This window comes from Podarcis bocagei (genome assembly GCF_964188305.1).
Source record: "Podarcis bocagei genome assembly, chromosome: 7".
In the NCBI taxonomy this organism is placed as follows: Eukaryota; Metazoa; Chordata; class Lepidosauria; order Squamata; family Lacertidae; genus Podarcis; species Podarcis bocagei.
The window spans coordinates 16476489-16490885 of record NC_138132.1 but is presented as its reverse complement, the minus strand read 5'-3'; the positions used below and the strand labels follow the sequence as shown (position 1 = coordinate 16490885).

The 14397-nt window shown below is 45.9% G+C and overlaps 1 protein-coding gene and 1 pseudogene across 9 annotated transcripts in view; both read left to right on the top strand.

The window, feature by feature from the left end:
- Positions 1 to 7686, top strand: part of LOC308590144 (phospholipase A2 inhibitor CNF-like) — a 13006-nt gene extending 5320 nt beyond the window's left edge. For 5 of the 8 annotated variants that reach the window (XM_081199895.1, XM_081199896.1, XM_081199892.1 and 2 more), the window contains exons 2-6: positions 937 to 1037; positions 2477 to 2590; positions 3268 to 3417; positions 5338 to 5469; positions 7340 to 7686. In XM_081199895.1, coding sequence (XP_081056021.1) covers positions 992 to 1037; positions 2477 to 2590; positions 3268 to 3417; positions 5338 to 5469; positions 7340 to 7545 — 648 coding nt within the window. In that variant the 5' untranslated portion in view covers positions 937 to 991 and the 3' untranslated portion in view covers positions 7546 to 7686. The remainder of the gene's footprint in view (positions 1 to 936; positions 1038 to 2476; positions 2591 to 3267; positions 3418 to 5337; positions 5470 to 7339) is intronic. The other 3 variants (XM_081199894.1, XM_081199893.1, XM_081199890.1) reach the window with 1 other exon arrangement.
- A 764-nt stretch (positions 7687 to 8450) lies between these two features.
- On the top strand, positions 8451 to 11624 carry LOC308590107 (interferon-inducible GTPase 5-like; annotated as a pseudogene). Its single transcript, XR_014013303.1, has 2 exons — positions 8451 to 8714; positions 9884 to 11624. The product of XR_014013303.1 is annotated as an interferon-inducible GTPase 5-like (transcript).
- Positions 11625 to 14397: the final 2773 nt, after the last annotated feature.

Here is a 14397-nt window from a genome sequence, read left to right as displayed (position 1 = left end):
CAGGTATTTTGGGAGAATGAGATGAACATTTGAGAAGCATCTTAGGATTCTTTGCACAGCAGAAAGAAGCCTCTTGTTTAGGTGTACAGTAGTACCTTGGTTCTCAAACTTAATCCGTTCCAAAACCAAAGTGTTCCAAAACCAGTGCACGCTTTCCCATAGAAAGTAATGCAAAACGGATTAATCCATTCCAGACTTTTAAAAACAACCCCTAGAACAGCAATTTAACATGAATTTTACTATCTAACGAGACCACTGATCCATAAAATGAAATCAATAATCAATGTACTGTACTATAAAATAAATAAGACAGTATTGTAGATAATTAAAATTAAATGATAGTCATTGGTGTTTTTTTTGGGGGGGGGGCGCTTTTATCCATTTCTGCAGTCACACAATCAATCAATCAATCAATCAATCAATCAGTAGCTGAACTGGGTTCCACACAGTCACTAAAACAAATTAATCAAAAAAGCCTCAAAAACAAAAACGCAAAAAAGCAAAAAAAAAAAAGGGGGGGGGGGAAGTACCAAACTTAATCATTCCAGAAGTCGGTTTGACTTCTGAAATGTTCCAAAACCAAGGCGCAGCTTCTGATTGGTGAAGGTGCCCTGGAAACAATAGCCGACGCTGCATCGGACATTTGGCTTCCGAAAAACATTCAAAAACCGGAACACTTACTTCCGGGTTTTCGGCATTTGCGTACCAAGGCATTTGAGTACCAAGGTACCACTGTGCAGCTGGACTGTGTCTTCAGGAAGACAGAGAGCTTGCAAAAACCAGACCTCAGCTGCTTGCTCAATTGCCAACATGACTCTTTGGGCAAAGGATAGGTCACCTCTACCTGGAATTCATGTTTTCAGCTTGTGGTAATGAATTTCCTGCTGGGCAACAAGTCTTATATTTTTATTTATCTTGCTGCCGTGAATGTTTTAGCAGATACTTTGAGTCACAACATTTGCTTCATTGAAGGAGCTTTTGAACCATTGCCATGCAGGCCCTTCTGGGAATTTTCTTCTTCTCTCTGCTAACTACAGGTAAGGGGCAGCTGGAAGCTCCTAATGGTATCAGAGTGGGAGATTTATTTCATTAGGAAATCTGTGTTCTTCAGCCTAGAGGCCCTGGACTCAGTGGCGTAGCGTGGGTTGTCAGCACCCGGGGCAAGGCAAGTAATTTGCGCCCCCTAACCCGTGGATTTGCGCCCCCTAACCCTAACCCCCAGATGTTGCGCCCGGTGCGGCCGGCCCCCCTGCACCCCCCACGCTACGCCACTGCCTGGACTGCAACTCTCATAATCCCGGGTCATCGACTGCAAAACACTGAATTACATCCCAGCTGGTATGACTTGGTGTCTATTTATTTACATGACTATCCAGTAGGGATGGGTGAATCTGTCAACTTCATTTTTTCTCTCTCAGCTCATCATTTTTCCAATTTAAATTTAGTTCTCCATATTTCTGCATGAGTTTGAGATTATTTTTTTCATCCTTGGGAAAACTAATCGGCATTTTCAAAAAAGCCTCAAAAACAAAAACGCAAAATAAATAGCAAAAAAAAGCGCCACACTTAAAAAACTAAAAGAACCCAGGTCCTCCTTCTCCTTTACTGCCACCGCTGGAGCCAATCATGCCACTGCCACTTCCAGAGAGAGATGCAGACAGAAGCTGCAGATCCATTCTAGCCTTTTTATTCTGCCTGTGCCTCTCTCTGTCTGCTTCTCTTGGTCACTGGTTTTTTAAAACATTAGGGGGTGCCTGGGTACACCCGGCAGACACCCAACACATGCTTATGGTAAGATGCAATGTCATGGGCAAGGCTAAAAGTACGGTCCCAATCCTATCTGCTATCTACGAACCTAACTGCTGTATACAAGAGCAATGCATGAATAGGGTCTGTGTGCGTGCTCTGATTCCACAGAAACAGAGGAGGGCAAAAATGTACTTAATGTAAATTTGCTCCTTTATCTGGCATACAGGTTCATTTTTAAAATAAATAAGGAGTATATGAAGCGCACAGAGCCTTGCTTATAGCCACAAGGTTTTGGAGACCCTGTTTTGTTGTGGGTATATTCTGCAATAATGTCATTAATACAATAGCAGTGTATTACTGGTGGATATGCTCTGCTTTACTTTGTTCTGGAGAGCTTCCCCAATGCTATTGCATTATTGTTGTGTGGAGCAGATTATTTTTTTTTGGGGGGGGGGAATACCCTGATTGGAAATGATGCAATGTGACCGCCCAAAAACGTTTGCCGGCTTAAACAGCACTGAAATGTGTATGACTGCCCTAGTATCACTGTTGAGTACAAGTCATCTAGAATATGCAGTAAAAAGGATGCCAGAAAGAGTTCTGAGTGGTTTAAAAATAAATACAAAACAAAAGTAGAGGGGCAGCCATATCAACCCTCTACTCTACAACTTTGAATTCTACCTACCCTGTATCATTCATGCAATTGTCTTCTCTTCTCTTTCTCCAGGTGCCTCTTTGGACTGTGTAGTTTGCCGTGGACAAACATTCTGCACTGGCACAAAGGAACCTTGCCCTTCTGCTGATGATGTGTGTTACATGACTTTGGCAGAACGCCCAAAAGGTGGACCATAGGAGTGAATAGACTGCAGTTTGTGCAAAACTTATGAATCCACTGGCAACATTGGTCCTTCCCAACCTGGAGGGCTGCTCACATCCTCGAATGTGAGAGAATCTCTTGCCTTCTGTGTGCAGGACATTAGCCCTGCTACTGAGCAACTGTCTCATCCTTGTGTGTGAAGTGTGGAGAAAGCAAGTAGGGTCATGGCATTCAAAGCCATATGTTGGGTTTTACCCTCGTTCTCAGAAAGACAGCCCAAACCTTAGCTCAGGGTGTATTGGCTGGGCCTCTACTGCCCAAGAGGAATAGTGTCTCTTCTCATTATATAACTCATTGTGCCTCCATTTTCCTGTCTATAAATGCGTATTGGGGTGGGGACTCAATATTTTAAGCCTTATTGAATAGCATACTGCATACTAAGGAAGGGTGAGATTCTCACACTTAAATCTCCTTTGGGGCTCTGGGATTTACCCCGCCCAGTTTTGTTCCTTACCTCAGTCTGGTTTTCACTTTCTGCCCAGTTATGTCATGCCGCCCTTGAAGTGAAAAAGGTTAGCTTTTGTATGCTTTGTGCATCTTCATCGCCTGTCGTGCATGCCCATTTGACGCATAACCCACGAGGATTCTGCAGGCATCCCCTTACGCCTTCTAAATATACCCTCCTTTCTTGTTTTCTGCAGATAACACCACAGTTACAAAAGTAGTGAAGGGCTGCCTTTCCCCTGACCTCTGCAAAATATCGTTCGAGATTGATCTTGGACAGGATAAACACATCAGGGAAAGCACTGTCTGCTGCTCAAAGGAGAATTGTTCGCCAGATTCCCCTGAATGTAGGTATTATTTTACGGGCAACTCCCAATTTGCACAGGGGTTATGTTCCGAGGCTCCGAGCATTTATGTGAAATCGAGTATATTTGAAACACCATTGGAAAAGCCTCCAAACAACCTCAAAACCTCTGGAAACCCTTAAAAACCAACAGCACTTACCAACACCAAACTCCACAACATTCACTCCCTCCACACCCCCAACTCTCCACAGGCCTCAATGGTCGGTCAAGGGCTCCTAGGATTGCACTTGCAAAGGCTTGTTGGGTTGCTAGGCTCTGTTTTTGTGCCTTTTGCCCTTCCTGGGCTCTTTTAAGGAGGTTTTTGCCATTTTTAAAGTATGGGTTTGGCACCATGCATGTTTGTGCAGTTGTGGGCCAACTGGGCACGTTTCAATTGGTTATTTGCCTGTGCTCGGTAGCGGGTGGCAGAGCAGGATGGGGCAGTGCCGCATATACTAGAGGGGTGGGCTGAGCCCACTCCTGGAGGTCTGCCCCCATGCCCCCTCGCAATTTGCAGTTGAGCGAGTGTGCAGGCTCAGTTTCCCAGGCATCAGGCTCAGCCTGGAAGCTTCCTTTGCTGCCTGGAAAACTACCCCTGGGGCTTCCCCATTGGATCTCAGTGGACTAGTAGCATATGCAACCTTCTGTTTTCTGCCCTGAGAGAACTTTGCTGTAAACGGATCCTAGGTATGTTTGTTCCTAAAGCAAACCTTTCCGTAGAGCTCAGGTCATTCTTCCGGCATTCTGCCCAGACCAGAAGTCTGACAAGGAGCATAACTGCCAAAAGATGGATGTGTGGAGAACGATGGATGTGTGGAGATCAATGGATGTGCCCTTCAGGCACATGAAGGAATTCAGCAGGGCAGGTGTGGAGGACTCCCTGGTCTTGAATGGGGTAACTGTGCCCCTGAAGGACAAGGTCCACAGCCTGGGAATCAATTTGGACTCACAGCTGTCCATGGAGGCGCAGGTGAATTCTGTGTCCAGGGCAGCTGTCTCCCAGTTCCATCTGGTACACCGGCTGAGACCCTACCTGCCCGCAGACTGTCTCGCCAGAGTGGTGCATGCTCTAGTTATGTCCTGCTTGGACTACTGCAATGTGCTCTATGTGGGGCTACCTTTGAAGATGACCCGGAAACTACAGTTAATCCAGAATGCGGCAGCTAGACTGGTGACTGGGAGTGGCCGCCGGGACCATATAACACCATTCCTGAAAGACCTACATTGGCTCCCAGTACGTTTCCAAGCACAGTTTAAAGTGTTGGTGCTGATCTTTAAAGCTCTAAATGGCCTTGGCCCAGTATACCTGAAGGAGCATCTCCACCCGCATTGTTCAGCCCAGACACTGAGGTCCAGCTCTGTGGACCTTCTGGCAGTTCCCTCACTGTGAGAAGTGAAGCTACAGGGAACCAGGCAGAGGGCCTTCTCGGTAGTGACACCTGCCCTGTGGAATGCCCTCCCACCAGATGTCAAGGAAATAAACAACTATCTGACTTTTAGAAGACATCTGAAGGCAGCCCTGTTTAGGGAACTTTTTAATGTTTGATGTTTTATCGTGTTTTTAATATTCTGTTGGGAGTCGCCCGGAGTGGCTGGGGAAACCCAGCCAGATGGGCGGGATATAAATTATTATTATTATTATTAGTCATTTTAGCCCAATACCATGAGGATTGGACTCAGGGGGTTGGACTCGATGGCCCTTGTGGTCTCTTCCAACTCTATGATTCTATGATTCTAGGAAAGAAGCAATCACTTTCTACTCTGTCTAGACAGACACAGCATGCATCAAAAAGGGTTAGGAAGCTTCTGCACTGCAGGGGGCAGGGGATCATAGGTGGGAGGTAAGGACTAGGAATACTTTGTCTAAACTAATCTGCACCACACTGTCTTTCCTTAATTCAATTGATTCCTCTTATGTTTCAGTGCCAAGAATGCCCCCCGATGTCAATGGAAAGGTTTGCCCATCCTGCTATTCTAAAAATGATGTATGCCCTGAGGAATATGTCTATTGTACTGGAGGGAATGCTTTCTGCATAGGTTTTATCACTGTTACAGGTATTGCTAATTGTGATTTCCGATGCTGAAGTCCATTTCAGTTTTTCTTCTTCCTATGGGATGTGGATTGATTTTCAGTATCAGTGGGAAAGAATTGTAGCTCAGGGAATTTAAGGTGCACATTTTTCTTTGGTAAATAGCAGCCTGAGATGCAAACAGCATCTTCAGAGAGGTGACTTTTGTGGAGACTGAGGCAGGGAGAGAAAGAGTTAATTTTTCCCCAACCCTGCCCTCTTCATCCCCTTGTCCCCTCAGAATTTCTTGTGGCTGCTATTTACCAAAGAAAAATGTGCACCTTAAATGCATGGATGTAGTTAATGTTGCTTCTAGCATGCTTTCCTTGCAAAAAACCCCAAGCTGAATCACTGGCACCTCCAGTTAAAGGCCATAGATAGAAAAGATCTTCCCCGAGACTCTGGAGGGCCACTGCCAGTCAGAGTAGCAGACAATAATGAGCTAGAATGATTTATCCAGTCGTCTTTTGATTGTGTGTTCATGATGATGATTTGTACTCAGGATGCTATCAGGGTGATGACACACGATTCTCCCTTTCAAGACTGCTGCTGCAAAGGTTCTGGGACAGTCACTGCTTCATTTCGAACCAGTGCATATCCTGCTGAAATCCCATGTTTCCTACCACAAATATTTAATTTTGTCCTGCTTTCGTTGGGGGCTAAATCCCCTCCGGACAGGAATAATGTGGTAGCACTGGAAACTCACCACTTCCTATTAGTGTGCCAACAACATGTTGCAAAATAGGCCCACAATAAACACCAGCCTGGAGGCACCCGCAGCAGATGCAGAATTGAGCCCCACCCTTCTGCCCATCAACTGATGTCATGAGTGATGTCTTGGCAGGTGGGTGTGGCTTGAGGGAAATGCCCTCATGTGCCTGGGAGGCCAAAATTGGCCAGTGGGGCAGAGGTCCCCCTGCCCCCTCCGGTCTAGTAGCTCAAGGCAAGTAACTTTCGAGTCCAGTCACAGCAACCATTTTTGTTAGAAAGCAGAACAGTTGTTTGGGCTCTTTCAGTCTTGCTCTGTATTGTCAGGGGAACCTGTTCCGATGCAAACAAACTGTACCATGGTAACCATGGCAAGAGCTTAGATGGTCTGACAAATTGGGTATTTCCTTGAAACCTCCTCTTTGCTATCCTTAGGCTATTTGCAGTTGACCTTTTCATCTGATGTTCCCTTTTTTGTATTTTTGTTTGCCAAATAATATTTATTAGTTTCCCAAAATTTCAACAAATCAATGCCAAATTACACCAAATTTAATATCATTTCTCCCCAAAAGTTGACTTCTCACTCTTTGTCCTCAATGTGTCCCTACTTTCTCCCATTGCTGCTTGATATTACATATTTATCTCCGATTCACATTTCATTCCTTGTATTAAGTTTATTATTATTGTTAATTACAGTGGTACCTTGGGTTACAAACGCTTCAGGTTACAGACTCCGCTAACCCGGAAGTAGTACCTCGCGTTAAGAACTTTGCTTCAGGATGAGAACAGAAATTGCACGGCGGCAGCGGGAGGCCCCATTAGCTAAAGTGGTACCTCAGGCTAAGAACAGTTTCAGGTTAAGAACGGACTTCCGGAACGAATTACCGTAAGTTCTTAACCAGAGGTACCACTGTATAATACTAATTATCAATTCCTGCTCATACAATTACATAACAATATCATAATACCGTAACCTCTTTTGCTCCTTTGTTCTAATTTGGTATATCAGCTTAAGGTCAGCCATGATGGATAAAATATATGTGTCCTACCGTAGACAGGTATTTTTTTAAATTGAGCAGATGGGGTTTTTTGTGTGTGCGCGCTAGTTCCTGACTCCCCTGACCACTCGCCTTTGATTTCCCTTGCAGACACGAACGTCGTAAATAGCACCATGAAGGGCTGCATTTCTGAATCTGGCTGCCAGACACTACAATCAATGAACAGACCGCTTTCTGCCTTTCCTAATATGAGAAATGTGACCTGTTCCCAGGCCAAGGTCTCTCAAGCCTGCAGGGCTGCTCCCTCGTTAGCATATCCCCTCCTGGTTCTCCTGCTGATGAAACTTCTCTTATAATATCTCTTTTGCAGCATCTCAGCAATGAAGAAATACTCCTCTCTTCCCCCTTTGCCTCTTGTTTTCACTTCGGCCTTTCAAGGGTATTTGCCTTCTTCTCTGTTGTATTGAGTGAAAGTTAATAAAAGTTGAAAAAACTGAGATCCTATCTTTGTCTGCCTAAGAACATAGGACTCTGCCTTCTACGGAGTCAAACAATCTAATTCAGTACTGTTTAATGGGCAATGCCTCTCCAGGTTTCAGAAAGAGTTCCAGCCCTGTACAGTGGTACCTCGGGTTACAGACGCTTCAGGTTACAGACTCCACTAACCCAGAAATAGAACCTCGGGTTAAGAATTTTGCTTCAGGATGAGAACAGAAATCGTGCGGCAGTGGTGCGGTGGCAGCGGGAGGGAATGAGCTGGGATGCTGGGAATGAGCCCGGTTTGTTCTGCATGGAGCTCTGTTGCTGAGCCACAGTCTTATTTCTTATTTATTATTTGTACCCCGCCCATCTGGCTGGGTTTCCCCAGCCACTCTGGGCGGCTTCCAACAAAGATGAAAAATACACTAAAATGTCACATATTAAAAACTTCCCTGAACAGGGCTGCCTTCAGAATGTCAGGTAGTTGTTTATCGCTTTGACATCTGGTAGGAGGGCGTTCCACAGGGCGGGCGCCACTACTGAGAAGGCCCTCTGCCTGGTTCCCTGTAACTTGGCCTGTTGCAGTGAGGGAACCGCCAGAAGGCCCTCGGAGCTGGACCTCAGTGTCTGGGCAGAACGATGGGGTGGAGATACTCCTTCAGGTATACTGGACCGAGGCTGTTTAGGGCTTTAAAGGTCAGCACCAACACTTTGAATTGTGCTCGGAAACGTACTGGGAGCAAATGTAGAAAAGCACGTAGAAAAAATGAGCTATACTAAAATTCTCACCATGTCAGTTAATACTTAGTTGGGTAACCTTTAAACCTTCCCATGGTGTACGTAAAAATTAGGGCCACAAGGTGGCACCAGGCACAGAGACTTGAGTTTGGGTGTGGGCAGACTGAAGGTTTGTTTCACTTTTACATCCAAGGGGTCCCGGAGAATTGCAGCAGGCGTCAGGGTTGTTTTGTGCGTTGCTGCTACGGCACCAATAGCGGAGGCCTACTCTCGAGTAAGACTCCGGCCGCTTTGCAGGGAACTGAAGGTGAGCTCAAAACCCCTTCCAAGCCCTTTAAGCTGTGGCAACAGCCAGCCACCCTCCTTGAGCTTGTAGCGTGGCGGGGGGGGGGGGGAATAGTGCAAGAGACCTGTGGGTGCTGGGAGAAAGAGTGCGTGCCAAAGTTTGCGGGGTCCCCACTTAGAAGCCCCCAAAAACACGCGCGCGCACCTGCGGCTTGCTTTAGCCTCCCTCCTTGCTAAAAGCAGTCCGGCTGCTGCTGCTGCTTTCGTGATTCTGGCTTCTTCTTCCTCTCCCGTATTTCTGTTTCTTCCAACCATCTGCAAAAGGGGGGAAAGGCTGCAGCTTAGCGGCGAAGCACACGCATTGCACGCAAATCGTATCAGATTTAATCCCCAGCATCCTGGGAATGCCTTCCTTTCTGCAAAGCTGGAGGGCCGCTACCGGTCAGTGCTGACAGTACTGACGATGTAGCAGTGGTCTGATGCTTGGTGTGATGCAGTTTCCAGAGTGATTAGGCCGGCATTACTGGCGAGGTTTCCAGAGTCTCACTTCCGTGCCCTGAGGACCAAAGGTTGTGGGCTGTTTAAAAGGCGTTGATGCTGGCAGTTCCAAACCTTGCACAAACTGGTATCTTTTTAAACAGACTACAGTGGTACCTCGGGTTAAGTGCTTAATTCGTTCCGGAGGTCTGTACTTAACCTAAAACTGTTCCTAACCTGAAGCACCACTTTAGTTAATGGGGTCTCCTGCTGCTGCCGCACCGCTGGAGCACGATTTCTGTTCTCATCCTGAAGCAAAGTTCTTAACCTGAAGCACTATTTCTGGGTTAGCGGAGTCTGTAACCTGAAGCGTATGTAACCTGAAGCGTATGTAACCCGAGGTACCACTGTATCTTGAAACTGCCCAGTTTTTCCGTCCTGCAGAGAAAATGCTACACTGTTTATTTCAATGACATATCAATATCTGATGCCAGTATTGTATTGCTGGCCTCTGTCTGTCTCAGGAGGTGATGGAGAGCACCTTTGTGGGTGAGGTCAAGCTGTTGGAAGGTTGCAGCTGATTTCTCTTAATGTTTTTGCACTTGTGTGCATTGCTGTTTTAGTGTGGTTGACACCAGGCAGGCATCTCCACGGCACTGTTTTGGCACCTGTGAGTCTATGAAAATGAAATGCCTCTCCCTTATGTTCTTTCAGGTGAGACCTCCACAACCATGGCTGAGTTTCTGGAAAACAGAAGAATGGCAGATGTCCTTAGCATTTTGCTGGAAACACCAGATAAGATCAAGCTTGATATCGCCATTTCTGGAGTAACGGGTGCTGGGAAATCTGCCCTGGTCAATGCCCTTCGAGGTCTTGGCGATCATGAAGTAGGTGCTGCACAAACTGGAGTACGTGAGACCACTATGGAGGTAGTCCCTTACCAGCACCCTAAACTTCCCAGTGTAACAATATGGGATCTCCCAGGAATTGGCACAAATCAATTCACAGCTGATACGTACCTCCAGCAGGTAAACTTTGACCGCTATGACTTCTTCATTATTGTCAGCAGCCGTCGTTTAGGCCAGAATGATATTCTCCTGGCAAAAGCAATTAAGCAGCTGGGAAAAAAGTTTTACTTTGTGCGCACCAAGGTCGACTTGGATTTGGAAAGTGCCAGGAGACAACAGGCCCCCTTCTATGATGAGGAGGGTGTCCTGAGGAAAATCCGTGACGACTGTATGCAGAGCCTCAGAGAAGCAAAATTCACCTCTCAGGGGGTTTTCCTCCTTTCCAGATATGACCTCAACAAGTACGATTTCCACCGTTTGGAGGAAACGCTAGAGAAGGACCTCCCTGTCCACAAACAACGGGCTTTTATTTTGGCCCTTCCAAGCATCTCCACGCGTATCCTACAGAAGAAGAAAGCGGTTCTGAAGAAACACGCATGGGAGGTCGCCGCGGTGTCGTGTGGCGTCACCGCAACCCCAACGCCAGGCATCCCTTTTGCTTGTGACACCTCCCTCCTCTTGCCTTCCATGTTAAACTACTATCAGGAGTTTGGTGTGGATGATGAGTCTCTTGCCAAACTTGCTAGGCTGGTTCAGCAACCTGAGGAGGAACTTAGAGCCCAGATGAAGAAGTCCCCTCCATCTTCAGCATTGTCGTCTCGTGTAGGCGAGTTACTGACCAACGCGGAGGTCGGGTTTTTTCATGTTCTGTTCTTACCTCTATTGCTGTTCCTTGGCTCCCCAGCAGCAGGAAGAATTGCTTTTATGTCGACGCTGAGAATGCTGGAAAAATTTGTGGATGATTTGGAGGAAGATGCTGAAAGGGTTCTTAGCAAGGCAGTTGGGAGGAGAAACGTGTAGGCATGGAGGGTTTTCTTTTTTCAACATTCTCCCCTCATTATGTTTTACTGAGTTTCAACGTTTTTAGCACATACAATCAAAATACAGTTTTGTCTCTTCTCTTGTTTTTGTCCACTTGCCACCCCATTTTTCATGTTGTTTTTTCTCCCCTTCTGCTGCATCCTATCTTCTATCAATTAAATCATTATCATGATAGTATAATCTAATTCCTTCCGTTCTGTTTTCATATAATTACCTTTTAAGGTGTAACAAGCAGTAAATTTCATATCTACTTTCCACAGCTTTCCCCATGCACACATTTCTGTATTATGTCACAGGTCTGTAGTCCATTGTATCATTGTTGATTTAACCATTTCGTCTTCCGTCTCCCCTTTTTTCAATATTCGTTATTGTTTTCCAACACCTCGGAACTTGATGTCCCATCCAGTACAGCTTTAACAAATTATTAACAAGTAATCAACTCTTATCACTTTGTTCCAGGAAACTCCCCTATGTGATACTAGTTCCCTTACAAGGCTAGCAAATTACAACAAGAAGAAAGATGCAAATATTTGTCTGTTATCCTATCTATAAAACGGTGCAAATGTCCCCAAGCCACCCCCCAAAGAAATCACAGTTCACACAGAATTTTTGTTTAAGGTTTTTGGCATAATTTTGGCCACAACTTTATTAAAATACAAAATGTGAGTGGTTGCTTAGGCATTGGTCTGGGACAGAACTGACTTCCGCAACCCTGCAAAAGCCAGTAAGGGAAAACATTTGGGGAGAAAATGGAGCTGGGCACCAGACCCTGAACTCTCCCCGCATGCTCCCAGGGACTTGTGCAGCCCAAACCCCACGCCAGGGATTCGGACGAAAGCATGGCGAGCCCCTGGATTCCTTTAACGGAATTCCCTTGCAGCAGCAGCATTGGAGGGGCAGGCACAGCCAATTCTTTACCCCTCCACCAACCCATTTTTTAACCAATGCCTAACCACAACCTTACAAGTTGTGACAATTTGCTACGCAGTAGGCAAAAACCAAACGGCACCAGCCAATCAGCCAAATGGACAAAATTCCTACCAGGCCCCTGCCCCAAAAGCAGACGACTCTGTGACAGGCATAGCAAGGTCAAACACAAAAGCCCTAAATTAGGGAGGGTGGGCGGGTGATCCGGTACATGCAGCGAAAGAAGAGGGTGTCCTGCTAGACCCCACAACACGTGCTCTCCATGAAGGAGAACACGCTTTGTTGTTATTCATATACAGATTCAGTATGGCTAGCTCTGGAGTGCTGGTGATATGCTGATGGGTCATTTTATCCAAATCATCATCACCTGGTCTCAAAACATTGTCCGCTTGGGGAATATTCACTAGATGTACCAGTAATGACCCCTGTCTCTGCAGCCAAGCCAGCACAATGGTGAGCTATGTTGTAAATGTTTAGTGAGGTAAGATGCCATTTTTGCATCATTTCCAGTTTCATATCTTTAATGCAGTATTTCATATATTTAATGCCGTTCCATATCTTTAATACAGTAATGGTATTCATGTTCAATTTCTGTTCCTTAATCTGTTTCCCACGTATGTTTCAATCCCCCAAATTTGTCCAAATCAGTTAGATCTTTCCACTTTTAATGCACAAGAGCTTAATGTTTCATCTAGCAGGTGGGGGCAACTGCTGATTTCTTTCTTTATGCTTCGTATTTAGGGTGAATTTGGTCCGAGCAGTAAAGTGGAAATAAATAGATGCTAATCAAATTTAGTTTTCCAAGTGATTCCTGGGGTGCCAAGGTAAAGAGAAAGCTGCGATCCTCCAAAGGCCCCCCTCCAGTGTATTGTAATAACTTTATAGCACATTTTTTTAAATAAGATGGTGATGGTGTAACTCTATTAACACACACACACACACACACACACACACACACACACACAAATTCCTGACAGGTATTACCTGATCACTGAGACCAGCCTAGAAAGAAGCAGCAGCTGTCAGCTGCATTCGTTTTAAAGGCCTTTGCCAAATGTTAATCTAACGTTTCCAATGAACTTGAGGTTTTGAAACACTTATACAAGAACTGTGTATCTGGGGCTGCCCTCCCCTCCTCACCAGGAAATTGCCACATGTGCTGCTCTGGATCTGATTGCGTATGGGGAGGGCATTTTAGCAAGGCAAGACAGCCAGAACCAGCACCAACCTCAGCTGTAACTTCAATACCTTGAGCTGTCCTCTCCTTCCAGATTGTAAACCTAAGATCCTGCTGCCGTATTGATTTTTGTAAACTGCTTTTAAGAGCCCCCCCTTTTTTTGCTAAAGGGTGGAGTAGAAATACCACAAATAATTAAACTCTGCATAGCTTGTGACGCAGGTGGTGCTGTGGGTTAAACCACAGAGCCTAGGACTTGCTGATCAGAAGGTCGGCGATTCGAATCCCCACGACGGGGTGAGCTCCCGTTGCTCGGTCCCTGCTCCTGCCAACCTAGCAGTTCGAAAGCACATCAAAGTGCAAGTAGATAAATAGGTACCGCTACGGCGGGAAGGTAAATGACGTTTCCGTGCGCTGCTCTGGTTCATCAGAAGCGGTTTAGTCATGCTGGCCACATGACCCGGAAGCTGTACCCCAGCTCCCTGGGCCAATAAAGCGAGATGAACGCTGCAACCCCAGAGTCGGCCACGACTGGACCTAATAGTTAGGGGTCCCTTTACCTTTACCTTGTGACGCACAATGCGCAGTCAGTGCAGCCCACCAGTTGGGTTGCACAAGTTAAGTAGCTCTGTTGGTTAGAGCGTGGTGATGATAATGCCAAAGTCACAGGTTTGACCCCCGTACGGGACAGCTGCATGTTTCTGCATTACAGGGGGTTAGGCTAGATGATCCTCAGGGTCCCTTCCAACTCCACCAATTCTGTGATTCCTGCATCCTTGCCAGCTGCCTAGACAAGCAGTTCCCAGCAGGCAGAAAAATGCACTTGCAGCAATGAAATCTCAGCCTCTTGTGTCCCCTCTCATAGCGGTTCCTGTTATTAGTTATTAGTATTAGCATTAGCCTTAATATTATTCCCACACTTGGAGATGTAAGAGGCCCACTTGGCACTTTACATTTAAAGCAGCATACTACCGTTTTAATCAGTCATGGCTCCCCCCAAATAACGCAGTTTGTTAAGGGTGCCAAGAGCTAGGAAACCCCGATCCTTCACAGAGCTACAATTCTCACAGCTCCCTAGGAAGACAGATTGGCTGTTAATCCATTCTGAGAACTCTAACTGTAAAAGCAGAATAATAATAAATAATAATAATAAATTTTATTTATACCCCGCCCTCCCCAGCCAAGACCAGGCTCAGGGCGGCTAACACCAGGTATAAAACAATTGATTAAAATAC